General features: G+C 32.4%; 1 protein-coding gene across 1 annotated transcript in view; it reads right to left on the bottom strand.

The window, feature by feature from the left end:
- Window positions 1-1,155: 1,155 nt before the first annotated feature.
- The window catches only part of LOC148600325 (ADAM 17-like protease), a 47,269-nt gene continuing 29,258 nt past the window's right edge, over window positions 1,156-19,166 (bottom strand). Inside the window, exons 12-21 of the mRNA XM_088558134.1 lie at window positions 16,975-17,096; window positions 14,590-14,659; window positions 13,430-13,565; window positions 12,187-12,354; window positions 10,279-10,355; window positions 8,858-8,979; window positions 7,900-7,978; window positions 6,292-6,380; window positions 5,349-5,402; window positions 1,156-4,640 (exon numbers count right to left, since the gene is read on the bottom strand). Of these exons, the coding sequence (XP_088414260.1) occupies window positions 4,380-4,640; window positions 5,349-5,402; window positions 6,292-6,380; window positions 7,900-7,978; window positions 8,858-8,979; window positions 10,279-10,355; window positions 12,187-12,354; window positions 13,430-13,565; window positions 14,590-14,659; window positions 16,975-17,096 (1,178 nt within the window). The 3' untranslated portion in view covers window positions 1,156-4,379. The remainder of the gene's footprint in view (window positions 4,641-5,348; window positions 5,403-6,291; window positions 6,381-7,899; window positions 7,979-8,857; window positions 8,980-10,278; window positions 10,356-12,186; window positions 12,355-13,429; window positions 13,566-14,589; window positions 14,660-16,974; window positions 17,097-19,166) is intronic.

Here is a 19,166-nt window from a genome sequence, read left to right as displayed (position 1 = left end):
GACAAGAATGATGTATCTTCTTTTCCTGTTTCTGCAATACCTTTTGTATAATTATGTCCTCTTCAATAATTAGATCATTTGTTTAGGGTAAAAAACACCTCTTACAAATCACGAGAACATTTGTATTCAGCATTTCACATAAATCTAATGTAAGCATCAAGTAACTTGGACTGATTTCATTCTGTTCCAAACGAAAGCTTGATGGGCTTTGCTGAAACTGAATATGAAACAAGCATATCACTGAATTCAAGGGTTATGTCCCTTACCCTACACTTCTTTACCTTAACAGATAAAAGGAGAAGCCCGTCAATGACTGATTCTTACAGAGAAAACCACTTGATCTGTCAAAATGTTCTTTTTTAACGTGACCTCCAACATGGTCAAAGAGCAGTACGATTGATGTCTTCCAAAAGCGGGAACTACATTTTGTAACTAACTTTTACAGAGCACCTGAGTTCATGACCAATGTCGTCTTTGTTAGATTAAGTGTTGCTTTGCTCGCACTAGGATAAACACAGGAAACACACTCATGCTTTATATACGTCAAGAAACTTTTTGACTAAATATCAATATCATAATCTCTAATATTAAGGACCCTTATCAATCTAGATGAGGTCGTTAAAGAGGGGGTCTACTTAAGACAGTTTTTTCTTTAAAAAAAATTTATTATTGATTGGATAATAAAACATGTCTTCAAAAACAATGTAACAGCAGGACCGGAGGTTGTCTACCCTGGACTTGACTTTTTATGAGCAACTCGGCGGGTGTCTCTAGAAAAAAGCAGAGGACGTGTACCCTACCAGTGCACCGGGTCCATGCTCCAAAGTTTCAGTGGAGTCCAATTTGCTAGTTTGCTTTTGTTACTTTGTATGTATGTATGATTTCAGATACTTTATGTTCTTTGTTGTGTATGTCGGTCTTTGTCCGTGGATTACATTCGTTTGATTACCACTATAACTTTGGTTTCCTTGATAATTCTTCTTTAGCCAAAACAAGGGTTAATGCTCAAACACGCCACAATAAGTCTGAGCCAAATCCTTTTTGCTCTGGGAGCGTTTACTTTTCGCTGAATTCATTAATTTTTATCATCTCTTGTAAATAAATATGACTCAACTGTAAACAGTCTGTCTTTGGCAAAAAAAAAACAACAGAATCTCATTCAAAAGTTATTTTTGTTTTTGTTTTTGTTTTTGTTTTTTTTTTGTAAAACAATCTATCAAAATACAAAATATAATAGAACATAGAAAACTACATCAGTATAACGGACGGAATGTGGCATAAACAACAAAACATGTAACTATGGCATTCTCTGTTACCATGACAATGTCTAAACAATCCAGTTAATATTACAATGTCTTATCAATCAAGTTACCATGACAATGTCTTAAGAATCTAGTTACCATGACAATGTCTGAGAATCAAATTCCCATGACAATGTCTGATGAATCAAGCTCCCATGACAATTTCAGAACAATCTAGTTACCATGGTAATTTCAGAATAATCACGTGATAATGTCTCAACAAACTATTAATCCTTTCAAAAGGACGGAATGTAAGCATGTATTTACAGTATAAAAAGAATTTTTATCTTTTATTACCCTGTAAAAATAGAAATTCTAGGAACCAAAAGATTAATTAGTAGATCAGAGAATAGTTATATTCAATAGAGTATTGTTCCAATACAAACTTAACTAAGAATACAATATATCCAAATAAATATTTACCACTATTGTTAAAAAGGAAAGTCTTGAAATAATGAAATAAGTTACATTTTCTTGCAGGTTGTTCTGTAGAGCTGTTGGTTTGAATGAAGTTTTTGAAAGGTAAACCCCCATTTGTACAGCAATCCTGTGAAACAGGATACTGATATGGGCAGCAACTAAAATCACACACTGTATGCCCCTATCAATATAAATCTCCATAACAAATATGAATCCATTCTTGCTTCTGGAGTTGAGATAATTGGACGGGCAATAAGACAGACAGAAAGGCAAACAGACATGGTGATTCAATTACATCAGGCACTTGTTGAGTGGTATATAATAAATTATGTCATGTATTGCCATTGAGTATTAAAAATGTGAAATATTATGCTATATTGTATATGACTTAAAAAATTACATACAAAAAAAGTTAAATAATTTTAAAAAAAACTGTAGAAAAAGATATAAAAATGTTTTATGCAGTTTTCATATTACAATAAAATGTAAAGGGAAAAAAACAACTTCTTTGAAGTAGTCATGCAGAAATAAAGTATCATTCAGGTATAAATGCACTATAATATAACAGTTAAATACCATGTTATTCCAGTAAGTAACAAGAAAATATTTCACATTTAAATGCAATAAAAAACAGTGACTGAAAAGCAAAACAACAATTTTATGCATCAAAGCAGCAGTCACTTAACAATTTTTTTGAAGTTACATTTTTATGTGCTGTAAGAATCAAGCAAAATTATGAACAAAGAATCATGCTGAGAAAAAAAATACACAAATTTAACAATATGAGTTTACAGTTTATTGAAGACAAATCAATAGTTTGGTGTCATAGGAGTGACAGAGATGTAGAAAAGCGAGTTCAAAGTAACAATAGAATAATAGGAGAAAAGTGATTTATCTCCCTTTGACCATGAAATTGCAATGAATTTCATATAATTCATACCTCCAATTAGTGACATTTAAAAAAGTCATGTCATCTCTGCATTTTAGATCATTTTTGAATAAGATTTTCATGGAGAGACTTGATTGTTTTTCCACCAAGGATCATCTATCGCCTGATTCTTACAGAAAATAACACATAACACTTTATACTTCCATGAAATTTGATAATCGTTGCCATCTCATTCCCCATTTTCATTTGATAAGTGCAACTCTATCTAAGAATCATGCAAAAGTAGACAACATGTGATCCATGCATAAAATATTTTGATTGGATGTCCTTCAGAAGAACAAATCTAGTAGACAATATTTTGAAAAATGAAAATTGTAGCGAAAGTTTGGCTTAGCGGATATGTATGGGTAAAATTTACTTAATTTCTATTAAAAAAGCCAAAGTTTGACCTCATTTTTACACAAAAATTGCATGGATTGTTAAGAGGCTATTAGAAGTTATGTCATATTCCCCTCTGCACGATTTTTAGATGGAGCAGTGTTAATTATGTCATCATTTAATCATGTCATAAGAAACAAATTAAAAACTGTTGAGTATCACTTTGACCATACAAAAAAAAAATGCCTTGATTCTCAGGCCACTTTATAAAAAAACTGATGCAGGAAGGAGGCTTATTTTATTTCTTATTTTTTCATCAAAACCAAATTTTCTTTTCTCTCGAGAAATTTTGTTGAATTGAACAATTCAGTAAACGTACAGGATGTTGAAAAGATGTTGGAATATAAGATGTGGCAAGAAATAAGAGCCATTTCTCCGCCAAAAGACATACTTTTAGTTTTTTTAATGATCAATGTTAAATAACAGCCTCATTCACATCATATTTATTACCTTTCTGTCAAGCATGCAGACCAATCCTTCAACAAATTAAAAGTCAATTCTGTACTGAAAATGAAAATTTACAGAACGGATATGCAATTTCTAGATTTTACCATAATAAAAATCGCAGATGCAGGAAAGTTTTTAGGGTGCCTGGGAATATAGTATAATTTTGTTAGCCTTAATTATTTAATTTACTAAAGACCATAAAGTCTTAAAAGATGATGAGAAAATTAGTCCATTTTCCTGCATTATATTGAGGCATTATTATACTTATACTAAACTTTACCCTATAAAACTACCCTGAAACAGACTAAAGAAACTACCCCATCCCCCTCTCCCACCCCAATTTTTTTTTTAAATTTCTTCTCTAAAATATTAAAGTTTAAATAAGTACAATTTTGATTTATCAACTTTCAATTGAACTCAACCCTGACACCTATATTAAAAATAAACTACCCTGAAACACACCCTTCTCTAAAAAAAATTCCTCCTAAGCCATAATTAATCAATTGTTAGTTTTCTGTATTCCTGCTCTCAACCTTAGAAGTAAATTGACAAGTAGGTCAAAAATTTTGTTATGTTAAAAGGGCAAAAAAGGTCTAATTTATACACAAATGAATGAAGGAAAATCCCCTTATCTTGAAATGAGGAAATAAAATTTTGAGAAGACAAGTTTAAGTGATGCAATTCTTCTGATCCTCATTACATACACGTGTTCCTGTGTCTCTTTAACCTAATGTTTCTCTTTTCTTCAAAAGCATCCCCTTTTTCATAAAAATTACCTTGAAACATTTCTACTGAATAAACCATTTTGAAACATACCCTTTCTAGGAACCCACCCTGATATGTCCCTTCTAATAATTATATACATACACATTAACATATTCTATCTATGCCACACTATCCCCGTCCAAATCACGAGGCATAGTTATATGATTTTCGTCTCTCCTCCTTCTGTTTGGTTTGACCTTGTTCTTTTTCTTCTCCCCCTTACCACTCTGTCCTCCTCCCCCGCGAGAGCTGGGAGCTCGACTACTGTATGGTCTTCTTGTCAGCGACCTTGGCTCCATCATCAGATACTTGTTATCAGGGCGTGGCTTGGTAGGTCGCACAACTGGGCGGCCATCTTGGTCCACTAATAAATTTCTATTCTGTTTCAACAAGGAAGTAGTATTGGCAAAATGGTAAATTAATTTTGTAGGCACTGATTTCATTGAACATAACAAATTGAGATTTTCCTCAAATCTTTCCTCAACTCAAATTTCAACTAATCAAATTGCTTGAAATTGAAGATTTGAGGAAAATCTCAATTTGCTATTTACGTTTTATGAGGCCTTGTAAAAAAATAGGATATCTAATGGGACAACAAATGACACCCCATTTTTTTGCCAAAAAGTTTCGGTAGTAAAAATAACTTAAAAATGGCCAGAACTTTTGTGTATATAATCTGATCAAACTAAAATCACAACTTGATTTGCAGTGAATGATATTTTTTAAAATAATAATACAAAATTTGAAAAAAGACCCTGAAATACCTCCCTTACTTATCTTCTGGAAACTGACGGATGGACAGATATACAACTTTACGAAGGGTATCACATGACTTTTTTTATGTAATCACTCCATGAGGCTGGCTATAAAAGTCATAATGGTGAGATAGGATTTGAAAACAAAATCACCATGTGTAAGTTCATGCCTGTGCTTTTTCAAAACTACCCCACCTTCTTTGGTGGGGAGGTAGTATGCACATCATTTTTGAATCTGGGAAAAATTCAGGTTTCTTTAAGGCTTTTGAAAAAAATTTGTATGCTAAAATAAAGGTAAATGTACCATGTGTATCTGTGTAGCTTAGTACTTACTTTTCTCCTCTCAATTTTTTCTTCATTCCTAAACCATTTCTGACTTTTTTTATCCTGGAATAAATATTAAAGTTTCAATGAACATTAATTGTAATGCTCAATCAACAAATAATAGAGATAACCAAGCCAATCCCCCCCACCCATATCTTAAATGTTACATTCTTAAGTTGGGGTTATCTGCCTATCAAGGATTAGCTTCCATCTAAATACACATTTATGATGCCTAACTTTTCTAACAAGTTTCATCAAAATCAAGCCAATCATGTTTCATCTTTCATGAAATTGGAAGCATTGTTCAAACGGAAAAACCTGCAGATTCTGAAAAGGTCATCTCCACAGAAGTAGAATGGAGTGTTGACAGAGGATACCTGTGGTGACTGAATGGAACTAATTTTAATTAAATTGATCAAAATCCCATTATATATTATTATATATTACTGTAAGATATGCTTTAACAAGATTTGTGGATGGGGAAAGGCAATACTGACAAGCAGACAGAGTAACTCCTATATTACACTCCCCCCTAAAAAAAAAAAAAAAAAACAAAAAACAAAACAAAACAAAACAAAACAAAACAAACAATACAAACAAACAAATAAAATACACATTTAAGATAAGTCTAGTAGGACACCTACTATAGTTCTGAGATATGTCATAAAAAAGTCCAAGTTCCTTAACTCTTACAATCAAAGGGTGTAATGTGCATCATATCTATTCAAACTACACTATTATGCACTATATAATATGAGATATGGATCCATCAACAGATTTTAATGGACATACCCCCAGAAAGTGTCACAGATGGACGGACTGATATTGTTACCATTGCCAATCATTGTTTAGCAGGGGGCTAAAAATTGATCTGAATATAGTGATTACTTTAAACTTTCAATGACTTACATACTTGGAGTAGATGAGCTTTTAATTCATAATGTTAACTTACCCTCCACCAGCAGAAACAGCTAACAGGAACCCAAATCAACAAGGAGAAAACTTGAATAAAGGCCACCATGTTGGTCTTGAAGGCTTCAGCTGAAATAATATGAAACATGATAATTCATCAGATGGATCCAAGAGATTAGTATAAATGTTATGAATAGCAAATTATTACACCCCCCCCCCCCCCATTTTTAAATATAATGGATTAGAAAAAAGAAAAGGTGTGGAAAACAGCATTTAAAATATCACATCAAGAAGTAATTTACAATATGTTTTTATTTGTTATAGCAGTAATTTATACATGTGTGACTAATTTTGATAAACGCAGAGTCTCAGACTTTCTGCCACCAAGACCTTCACTTTATTCAATGTCACTGATGGTTTGGGAATATCGATCCACCAATCCCAAAATTTAAATTTATTAGAAATGAAGGAGGTAAACCTAGGGTAAGGGAAATAACTCATGAAATCAGTGATATGTTTATATTATGTTCAGTTTCCCCAAAGCCTCTCAAGCTTTCGTTTGATACAGAATAAAATGAATCCAAGTTAATTAGATGTTTACATAAAATTGATGTAAAATGCTGAATACAAACGTTCCAATGATTTTTAAGAGTTGTGTCTCTTACCCAAGGTCTATCTCCTTACAGAATAAATTTTTGAGAAAATCTATATAATAAATAGGATTATAGTTGATTGATTTTCACGAAGAACCAAAATACAATCATGTGTGTCGAGATTTAACTCGTTCACAGAACCAGTTCTACAAAGTTGTTCACAGAACCAGTTCTAGACACTCGTTCACAGAACCAGTTCTACAAACTGGTTTTATGTGGGCATTCTTCAACACTCTTGGCCATACCTTACGACTGGTTATTTTGGCTGGTGTAAAATTTGGCTATTCAGAGGCAAAATGGTAAACAGTAAATGATGGTATATAAATTAAATATCTCCTTAAATCCCTTCTTGCACAGAATTACGTAATGAACCAGTGTAAACTAGCACCAATCAAAATTAAACAAATTTTTAGTTAAAAAAATGTCTGTTTAAACAGGTTTTAGTGTAAAATTAACAAATAAATTAAATTATCAGGCGAATCAAGTCAAAACAGTTATTTCTACACAGGCCATATTGTAAACTATACATACCAAAATATTAAAATCTATCAGGCAAATCAAGTCCAAAGGGTTATTTCTACACAGGCCGTATTGTAAACTATACATACCAAAATATTAAAATCTACCAGGCAAATCAAGGCAAAAGGGTTATTTATAAACAAGTCAAACTGTAAACTTTACACACCAATATATCAAAATCTCTCTGGTTAGTCAAGTCAAAAGGGTTATCTCCGGACAGGCCATGCTATAAACTATACACATCAATACATTAAAATCTATCTGGTTAGTCAAGTCAAAAGGTGTCTGTTTTAGACAAGTTTATAGTAAACAATACATACCGATGAAATCAAAATCTATCTGGTTAGTCAAGTCAAAATGTGTCTGTTTTAGACAAGTTTATAGTAAACAATACATACCGATGAAATCAAAATCTATCTGGTTAGTCAAGTCAAAATGTATCTGTTTTAGACAAGTTTATAGTAAACAATACATACCGATGAAATCAAAATCTATCTGGTCAATTAAGTCAAAGAATCTACTGATATAACTGGGATCTGACTTTATACAGCTTCCCTGGAAATAAAGTAAATATAAACATGAAGTTGCATGGGTTGTCATGGTAATTGAAGCATTACCAATGGCCATTTCATACAGGAAGTTAATACTGTACAGTTACCAAATCAACTGAAGCATATATACTGTCTACATAAAGGCATACACCAAATTTGAAATAAATCCATCCATTGGGAGCTGGGATAATTGTGACAAATTTTGACAGAGGAACAGAATGAAGGACAAACAAGGTGATTATACAAACCACTCATTGAGGGGTGTATAATATACCAACCACTCATTGAGGGTAGTATAATATACCAACCACTCATTTAGGGGAGTATAATATCATAGGAAGATGGTGGTCATTATTAAGCTGGAGTTGTGTATTCAATGCAAATAATACGTTTTTTTTGGGGGGGAGGAAAGTAATAATGAATAGTGGATAGTTACAGAATACAAAAAATACCAGTTTATATATATAATTTGGGGATAGACAAGTCTGACTACAGGGTTGGTGAATATCCTTGGGGAATCTTTGGGGAAATTAATCATGAATTTATTACCATTTCAAAGTCATGAGATAATGAACTGATAGATGTAGGTTTGACTTACGATTAGTCCATTTTTACTAAAAAAACAAATTTTACCATTATCAGGCTTTTGATAAGAGATAAAGATTAAAGTTTACTATAGCACAATAAATTCCATACTTACTCCCGTTTCAGAAAACTATGACTTGGTGCTTTGGACAGAGCCTAAATTCTATACAAAACCTTCCACTGTGCAATTTCCCAAAATATGAAATGGTCTTCATGTCTAGAATTCAGTGGTCCATCATTTTTGCCAGTATGCTAAGACAATGACGCTTAGACTTTGTCAAAGGGAAATCTTTTTTACCTTGTTGCAATATCCTACAGTACAAGGTCGGCCATCTTGATGATAACTAGTTTGATTCGGAGCAGAACAGGTATGTGTAGTCTGTGTCGTATCTTTACAGCATCTTTTACATGAGTCTGCAACTGTAAAGAACAATTATTTCCTATTATTTTCTTGTTTGGACTTGTGTAGAGCACAAAATCAATGTCTCACATATCTCCATGTTTTACTGAAAATCTTTTTGCTGTCTGTCTGTCTGTTCTATTCTCATTTGGCAATTAAATACTGTACAACATGATATTTGAGCAGCAGTTTTATTTTCCCTATTTTTGCGGTAAGACCTGTTTTATGAAAATTAAACTGCCGTGAATAATTTTTTCAAACAATATTGTAATATGAATTGGGGAATAATCATGAATTTAAAGCTGTGGAAACGTAAATTAATCACAGAAAGCATGAAAAAAAAAAACCACAGCGTGAAAATTTTGCAGTTTATAGTAAGCAACTAGATACACTGTGAGTTACTATCCCCACCCTACCTTTACTTTTATCATGTTAATCATAAAAACGAATGTCTCTGCTTGAAGGTATATCTAATAACTGTTTTCATCCATCTTGCACATCTACATATCAATATGTTGGTTTTTATTTCCTATTAAGTACCATTCTGTGTAAGAATCAGGCAATGGAAGTCACATTATTTTTCTCAATTTGGACTTTTTTCGCCTCAAATATATTTAATACATCTAGAAAACTACCAAAAACCTATTCTAATTTATCCTGAAGCATCCGTGAAGTAAATATTTTTTGACAGCTTATCCCTAAAAAAAATGTAGGGAAGTTTTCCCACCATTAATCTATAGTGCAAATAAACTTAATTTGACATATCAATTTATAAAAAAGGCAAACTTTATACTTTGATGGTTATTTTTGGAATTTATGAAGTATAATTACTTGGATAATGCAATATGATATCTGTGTTTATTTCTTTATGTGTCACACCTAATACAATATTTGTCTGATTCTTAGAGAGATTAATACTTAAATTTCATCACCAAAATCAAGACCAGTTGTGTTAATGTTTTGTTGTAAAGCACCAATAATGAAAACCTCATCAGGAGCAAAAGCTAACATAATTGTTATTGAAGATTGCTTTTTCCTAAAAAAACATACATCTCCCCTTGTTCAATATATATATAGTAAAAAGGGATATAATTCCCACAAATTTCAGTGGTTCATAAATTCCTGGTAATATGCATAGCTACATATGTCATATCTACCTAAAAAAGTTTTATAAAATTTGGAGAAGTAGTTTCTGAGGTGTAGCACTTACAAAAGAGTGACAGACAGAAAGATAGACAGGACAAAAACAAAATGCCTCCCTACCAAAGTGAGGGGGGAGACAAACATAATTATAAATAAACGCATCAAAATGGCCTTACCATTTTCACAAACACATGACTGAAGACCCCTGGCTTCACAGAATGCAAGACATTTTCCACTACCATCACATTGGCCCCTGAAAATATAATGAAACCTGTCTACAATAAACCCTGATAAATCTGAAACCTGTCCAAACCAGACAACTTTTAACTCCCAGTATATCAATTTAAATGTATTTTGAACTTTGGTAAATGGAAACCTGTTTAAGGAGGTAGGTAGATCTAGAGTAAGGGACAAAACTCCTACAGATCATTAGAATGCTTGTATTCAGCATTTTACATCAACATCATGTAAGCATCAAAGTAACTTGGACTGATTTCATTTCATTTTGTATCAAATGAAAGCTTGATACAGGCTTTGACGAAATTGAATATAATACAAACATACTTCACTGATTTCAAGAGTTATTTCAATTACCCTAGGTCTACCTCCTTAAACTTAACAAATAGTAAAGGTTTGGTTTAGATAGGTTTTACTCAACATGCTTTGTACCTTATTTATGATTTAGACAAAATGTTAAAGTCCTTACTGATTACATTGTATGAGTCTCCATGGCAACTACAAAAGCTATGTAGGACAAGTAAGTTACTTTATAACTTTTTCTTTTCCTGCGTATATATGTGTGTAGTGGTAATTTTTGTGGAGTGCTAATTTTGGCGTATTTACAGGTTCTGTTTAAAAAACGTCAAAATAAACTCCTCAAAATATCGAGCATACTCTGGACTTAACAAATGCATAAGTACTTTCACACCAGTAAACATCTGCCAAAAAAGGAAAAAACCAAAATTTTTCACAGCCTAATTTTTTTCAAACAACATTGTAATATGAATTGGGGAATAATCATGAATTTAAAGCTGCAGAAAAGTAAACTAATCGCAGAAATCGTGTAAAAAAAAAACAACGGCGCAAAAATTTTGCAGTCTAAAAAGGATACAATGGTTACCAAATTAAAAAGATAGCAGTATTATTGATACACAGGTTTATCCTGGGACTTATTGCCCCACCTGGGGAGGTACTGCTGGAATCTAGTATTATCAATACCTACCCATCCAGACATGGTGTACCCTGGGACTTATTGCTCACAGCTGGAAAGGTATTGCTGAAATCTAGTATTATTGATACCTTCCCATCCAGACATGGTGTACCTTGGGACTTATTGCTCACAGCTGGAATGGTATTGCTGAAATCTAGTATTATTGATACCTACCCATCCAGTCATGGTGTACCTTGGGACTTATTGCTCACAGCTGGAAAGGTATTGCTGAAATCTAGTATTATTGATACCTTCCCATCCAGACATGGTGTACCCTGGGACTTATTGCTCACAGCTGGAAAGGTATTGCTGAAATCTAGTATTATTGATAACTACCCATCCAGACATGGTGTACCCTGGGACTTATTGCTCCAAGCTGGACAGATATTGCTGGAATCTAGTATTATTGATAACTATCCATCTAAACATGGTGTACCATGGGACTTACTGTTAAAGTATTAATTTTCGCTACTTTCCCAGTAGATAAAAAAGCGCGAGAAATAGTACTCAATGAATTGAGTTTTAACACTATAATAGAAAGCTTACCATTTCTTTTAACCGCAAAAATTGATACCTTTAATATGTTCACTTGACAGAATTTGCAAAAATTAGCAACCGCAAAAATTAACACATTAACAGTGCTTCTCCCAGCACAACAGGTAATACTGTAAATTACAGTGTTATAGATACTTACCCATCCAGACATGGTGTACCCTGGGACTTATTGCTGGAATTCAATATTATAGATACCTACCCATCCAGACATGCTGTACCCTGGGACTTATTGCTGGAATTCAATATTATAGATACCTACCCATCCAGACATGCTGTACCCTGGGACTTATTGCTGGAATTCAATATTATAGATACCTACCCATCCAGACATGCTGTACCCTGAGGCTTATTGCTCCCTGCAGGGCAGGTACTACTAGAACCAGTACAGGTTCCCCTTCCAATGCATGTTTCCTTAAGATCAGCACTACATTCCACACCTGCTGCTGCTATGGTACACTGTTCAGTACAACAATGATGGTTCATTGGGCTGAAAACAAAAAAAAATAATTAACTCAGTCACAAGAAAATAAACAGCTTTTCCTGTACAGCAATGTTGTTTCAATGGACTGAAAATAAAATATTATCTCAGTATTAATGTAAAAAACTATACATCCCCCAAACTTGTTTTTGCCATAAGGAAAATAACAAGAAGTTGTACCATAATGCCTGTGCTGCACTAATTGGCTACATCTAATTTTATGAACATTATATTAGACCTTTTATAGGAGACTAATATTTATATTAACCCTCTAGTATGTTTATTTACAAGGGTGACAAATAATTCCTTTCAAGGTAAGTGTTAAATAATGTTAAACAATTTAAGTCTTCATCACAGTTAATATACATAAATGAAAACATCCCATTACTATATATGGAAGTGCTATATCATTTTCTCAAGCTCCATTTCATACATTGAAAATGGATAAACCCCCCCCACCCCCCCCCCCCCCCCAAAAAAAAAAAAAAAAAAAGAATAATAATAATAAAACATCTTCGAAAATGCTTGTATATATGATGCAGACCCATTCATTTATCTGTGGGTGCACGATTGTGTTTAGAATGGCAGAGGATTGAATTTCTTCTTGCTTTTCATAAGGCATGGATCCCCATGATGAATCCACTCAAATACTGTAAAATCTGTACTTTCCTTGCTGCTGGGATACAAATATTAATAAATGATAGCCTTGGGTGGTTTCTTTTATCTTTACAGGGTCTGAACTCATAACACAGATGTAAATGTGTGATAGAAAGGAAGTTATAAGACTTCCATGCATTTTATTTGTCTTATGGAATTTTAAATAAAACATCAAGTTGATTTTCTAAGGAAAGCCATTGAAAGACAATGACGACAGACTATGACAGACACAAAACATAATGAAAATAGCTCACATTAAACTTTGGCTCATGTGAGCTAATAAAAGAGAAAAACTCGAGTTTGAACAAATCTAATAAAAAAATACTTCGAAATTTCTCATTGTTTTAGTCAGCATAATAAGGTCACAACAAAAAATGGGATTTGTGGCATTGGTGCCCAGTCAAACTTAACTTAAGTTCCCAATTACCTGCACCGAGCAGAATTTTTAAATCTGCATGAAGTAGTACAACAGTCATCCAAGTCAAATTTTCCCAGATATCCTCCATCACAATCCTCACCACTATCTACTCTACCATTTCCACAGGTATTACCAGAAGAGTCCACTGAAAAGTTAATTAATTGATTGAAAGGTTTCACTAAAATTGGCAGATTTTCACTACAAATACATTCAATGCAGTAAAGCCTATCTAGAACCACTTGAATGTGGACATATTTAAATATGGTACCATTTTACTGCTTTACTTAAAAGGAAAAGTAGTAAACAGGAGACAATGGTAGCCTACTGTACAAATACAGTCACGGTTTATTTAATACAGAGTACAATGCTAGCCTACTGTACAAATACAGTCACGGCTTATTAATACAGGAGACAATTCTAGCCTACTGTACAAATACAGTCATGGTTTATTTAATACAGGAGACAATGCTAGCCTACTGTACAAATACAGTCATGGTTTATTTAATACAGAGTACAATGCAGCCTACTGTACAAATACAGTCACGCTTTATTTAATACAGGAGACAATGCTAGCCTACTGTACAAATACAGTCATGGTTTATTTAATACAGAAGACAATGCTAGCCTACTGTACAAATACAGTCATGGTTTATTTAATACAGAGTACAATGCTAGCCTACTGTACAAATACAGTCATGGCTTATTCAATACACTGTATTTGTTGTATATTGGAAAGCCTTTTTGCAGGATAATTAGACAATAACCGAATTGAAAAAAAAACAACAATATATAGATGATGCTTAGAATCAGGGTAAAACATCATTATTTTCCTATGCATAACTTGGTCATTAACTAACTAACTAAATACAAACCTTTAATTTCTTATTGATTCAAGTCCAAGGTAAGATCTCCTTCTTAATCAAACCATTATAATATTTGTGATAATTTAAATCACATTCATGACATTACAGTGCCAAGTTGGTATATGCAAAATAACCTATTTTGCCCAATCAGAAGGTTTCTTTTATAATAAAAGCAAACTGGATTATCTATAAATTTGCTTAATATATGAGCAAAATTATACTTCATTGGATTTCTAATTTCAAAATAGTTAAATTTGTAAATTTCATGCTCGCTAGAGGCTTGCCTATTAAAATTTGCATACATACCTGAGAAGCATGATCCAGCTTTATTGTTTAAGACTTGGTTGATGTAATTCCTACTACAGGAAGAAAATTCCTGAAAAAAATTAAATAAATAATTTGAACTTAGCCCCCTTTATAGATTTATATTAGTTACACAGCCTACAGTGAGAGAAAGTTATGCGATTGACAGAAATTATAATGTCAAGGAAAAATACCAATTGTTATCAGTGTTAAACTGTATCTTAATTCTTTTTTTTTTTTTTTAATAAGTGTATTACGATGCCCTTTGTCACTAAAATACAACAGTAAATCATATTAAGCCAGTCTAGGGAACAATCATTTACAGTAGATATTTTTGTAAAATGGTCATGCAGAGCAATGCATGCAAGGCTTATAATATATGTCCAGCCAATGGGAAATGGTACCAGATGGGTCTGTAAAAATGGGTCAGGGAAGTGAAATAAAAGTGAAAGTAGCCTTTCAATTGATTTATTAAAAGTGAAAGTAGCCTTTCAATTGATTTAAAACTAATATATGCAGTTCATACACCAAGAGCAAAAATTGAAAATATGTTAATTACCTTGATCCACTATGCTTAATAATTTGTTTTGAAATGGACAACCATTTACCTATCCCATCTCACCCTTTAAGCTACCGTTTATTTTTTCAAAGACAACAAATGTAAGAAAAACTCCAATGCTCCCTTGCAGGCTATGCCTGACTCATATTTTCTGAATTATTGAACAACATAACTAAGACATCATATATCAAACTCGACGTTTCATCCAGTCTGGTTCCATAAATGTCAATAATAAACAAGTGTTGCAGTTCTTGATTGGAACAAAAATAAAACTGGATTTGATTATGTTGTTGACACTTGGCCTTTTCTTAATCAAAGATTCCAGGCTAAATTTAAGCATTATATTAGAGTTAGCTTTGATTTATGACAGTATTTGTAATAAAGACTAAATGGAGAAATTCATTTTTTAAAATGTATATCCTAACAGCTGGAAAAAGCAATGCTGACAAAAAAAACATTATTAATGGGCAATTAACAGTTAATATGGTTAAAGCAGTTTATATTTTATATCATTGATTTTCTAACCCTTATTTTTGTTCAAAAATGTTGACCTAATTCCAAAATAGATATATCTCTCATGTTTCTGTAATGAAATTCTCAAAATGTGTAAATGATTAAAATGTCAGATTCACAAAATCTTCTTCACAATCAACTACATCAATCATCCAGAGGTCACATCAAAGGTCAAATAAAATGTAACTGTAATGGTCCACAACAAGGACTTAATTAGACAATTATATCATCCAGAGGTCACATGAAAGATGTAAATAAAAGGAAACTGTAATGGTCCATATCAAGGACTTAATTAGACATGATTTTAAAATACTTCTAAAAATTTTGCCTCATGGATGAAGTTTTTTTCTCAAAGTCACAATTTTTATATTCCTTTTCCTAGTAGCATGTGCCAGGAAAAACTGCTAAGTAAACATTAGAAAACAGAAACCAGATATTGCCCATTACAGCTTGATAAAAAATACTGCTCACAATTACAATTGAAGGGAGGTAACTCTGCTTAATGAAAAGATTGAAATACTGAATCTAGGATCAAGGTGGAATGTTGTTTAGTAAATTCCAATAAGGATATAACTGAACTAATCTTTTTCTACATTTTTAAGGTCTCTGTACTTCATTTGGAGCAGCAGTCTGTAAAATTCAGACAGGAGAAAATTCAAAAGAGTCAAAAACCAATCTAATTCAGTTTTTTTTTTCATTCAGATATTTAAAAACCACGAAATCAGTCTTAATGGTCATTTGATTGTTGAAATTTCTAAATAAAAAGTTTGAAGATTGTGTATAAAATTTTCATATTGCCAGAGTTATTGTTCAAGATTTAATTTGATGAGGCAGATTTTAGTGGGAGATGAATGTCCTGGATGAATGTATGTTTTTCTAAAGAAGATAAAAAAGATCTAAATATGACTATATATGTAGACCTAAAAACACATTGTTTGTTCCTGTTTTTTTTTTCTACACCACCAACTACCATAGGTCGTGTCTGAATCTTACTGGGTCTGGCCTAGGTTTCATAATAAATTCTCATATTGAGAATTTCCTGAAATCCTGAGTTTTTCCTCAAATCTTCAATTTCAAGTGATCTGATTGGTCAAAACTTGAAGAAAGAAACTAAGGAAATTGAGACTTTTTTTATGAAATTGGCACAGAGTACATGCTTGACAAGTTAAGTTTATACATGTTATTTACAGTATATTTCAATATTCATTTCAAATTTAAATATGCTGTATGACCAAACCATGAAAACTCCAATTATTGGATATACACTTTAATTGGTGCTTCAATAACTATTAAATATCCATGACCTTTGAACTTACATCATTGTTCGGATCTTCTCCTGTCACAGCATATGGATACATCAAATATTTTCCGTCTCCTAAAAGAGATCCAGGGGCACAGTCTCCTGATGTAGGATCATGTTCACTTCCCCAGTTATGCCCTGTCAATGACAATATGAATTATGTCCTAGTTCCTTTTTTTAAATCAGATTTTGTGAATCAATTATTATCTGTTAATAAAACCACTTCTGTATAAATGTTTCATGTGTTTATAAAGAGAGCATTCTGCTTGAAAATTCTTTCTTTCATAACATCAAAGATGATTTCAGTGTCGGTCCCTGTAAGAATCAGGCAGTGGGTGAAACTTGGTGTGGAAAAAACCCACCATTTTGGAAGTTTATTTGACAAGTTGTACCATCAGAATCAAGGAAAACAGACAAGATTTTCCATATTATTTTGGTAAATTGAGTTACAATTTTATAGAAATGCACTGAAAATGAACATTTCAAGGGCAGATAACTATGTCAGAAAAACTCATTTTTCTAAGATTCTATTGGAAAATTTCTGAGCAAAGCCAGTGATGCAGAGATTAAATAATGGTCTTTCAAATAGAGGAAGTATCCTTGAGTGATATTACATTGTCATATCAGTGGGGTTTTCATATGCATGTTTCTGATTTTTCCCATTTGGCCTGATTCTTACAAACACTTACACTTAAGTGGTAACAGCAGGAACAAGAAATTGTCAAAATTTGGAACTTAATTATAGTAAAATGAAGAATCCTTACGCCTTTGTAAAGTCAGAAATTAAAAAGCTAAAATCAGCTTAAAATTGGAACACCTATGGCAAATATAAGTTGAAAACATTCCTGTACTAAATAGGAGCCCCTATAAAATGTCATTTTTTTCTAGAGTCAGTTTAATCATGGAGTGTAAAGAAAGTCGCGGATCTGAGATGAAACTAAACCCTATGTTGGAAAATATATTTCTTTCATTTTTGAGGCAAAAATTGATAAATAAATAACTGAGACCCTCTTTTTTCTAAAACCTTCTCTCTGGATATATCACTATTAAAGTAGAAAGTAAAGGGATAAATTAACACAGATGTTTGATTATGTTGTTATTTTTCAAAAGGACATACCTGATGCAGATATGACCATCAAAAAGACATGCCCTGATGCAGATATGACCATCAAAAAGACATGCCCTGATGCAGATATGAACATAAAAAGGACATACATTCATGGAAATATGCAAAACTAGATAGTATAGTAACATGAAAAAAAATACTCAGACAATTAAAAGTGAAAATATGTTCACTCCAAGATAGTCAAGTTCCCCAAACTTATCTTATTTCAATCTGATGAAATATTTTTTTGAATCTTGCACACAATAAAACTTACCTATTTCTGTTGTAACATGAAAAAGAAGAAACAAACAGATTATAACAAACAGTAATACCAAGTAATCAATTAACAGAAATAGTAATATCAGACCAAGGTTTCTTCAGAAAAATCTCAAGTTGAGAATTACTTCAAAGCCTGAATTTTTTCTTAAATCTTCCATTTCAAGTGTTCAGATTGGTCAAACTATAAGTTGAGGAAATCTCATTTTGAGACTTTTAATGAAGCCAGGCACATATCTGCTATAATTGTATTGCACTGTACTATAAATGAACATTATAAAGGGCAGATAACTCTAGCAACATCTGCAATTTTCTTACTTTCTGCTTACATATTGTCATATTTTTATTAAAGAAAAAAACAGTGCAGGAATAATAAGAAGTTGCATGTGATGTGGTTCTAGGCATACAATCACTTATAAAGAAAGTTGACACTGAACAGCAACCAAAATCATTTACAATGTATGCCCATGAAGACACACACCAAATTTGAAATCAATTTATCCATAGGGAAGACAAATAATTGCAACAAAAATATGGACAGACAGACAGGGACAGTGTCATTCAAATATGCCATAGCATTCATTCATAGAGTGGGGGTATAAGAAACTGTTTAGGAGATGTTCATACACTGATGAACAATCTATAAAAACGTTTACACATATTCCTTCTAACTTCATAGTTTGTAAAACATTTTTTAACTTGATCATGTTGAAATGGTTTATCTTATTTTGAATAAAAGAACTTTCCTACTGCATCATAAATTCATACTTAATATTTTGAAAGAAAACAGTCAATCAAAATTGATGTAAAATTAATTGTGACTTAGT

The sequence above is a fragment of the Perna viridis genome, chromosome 13 (genome assembly GCF_037379345.1).
Source record: "Perna viridis isolate PV_CMFRI_1.1 ecotype Kerala chromosome 13, ASM3737934v1, whole genome shotgun sequence".
Taxonomy (NCBI): domain Eukaryota; kingdom Metazoa; phylum Mollusca; class Bivalvia; order Mytilida; family Mytilidae; genus Perna; species Perna viridis.
Note: the sequence above shows the minus strand (reverse complement) of the source record. Positions and strands in the feature narration are given on the sequence as shown.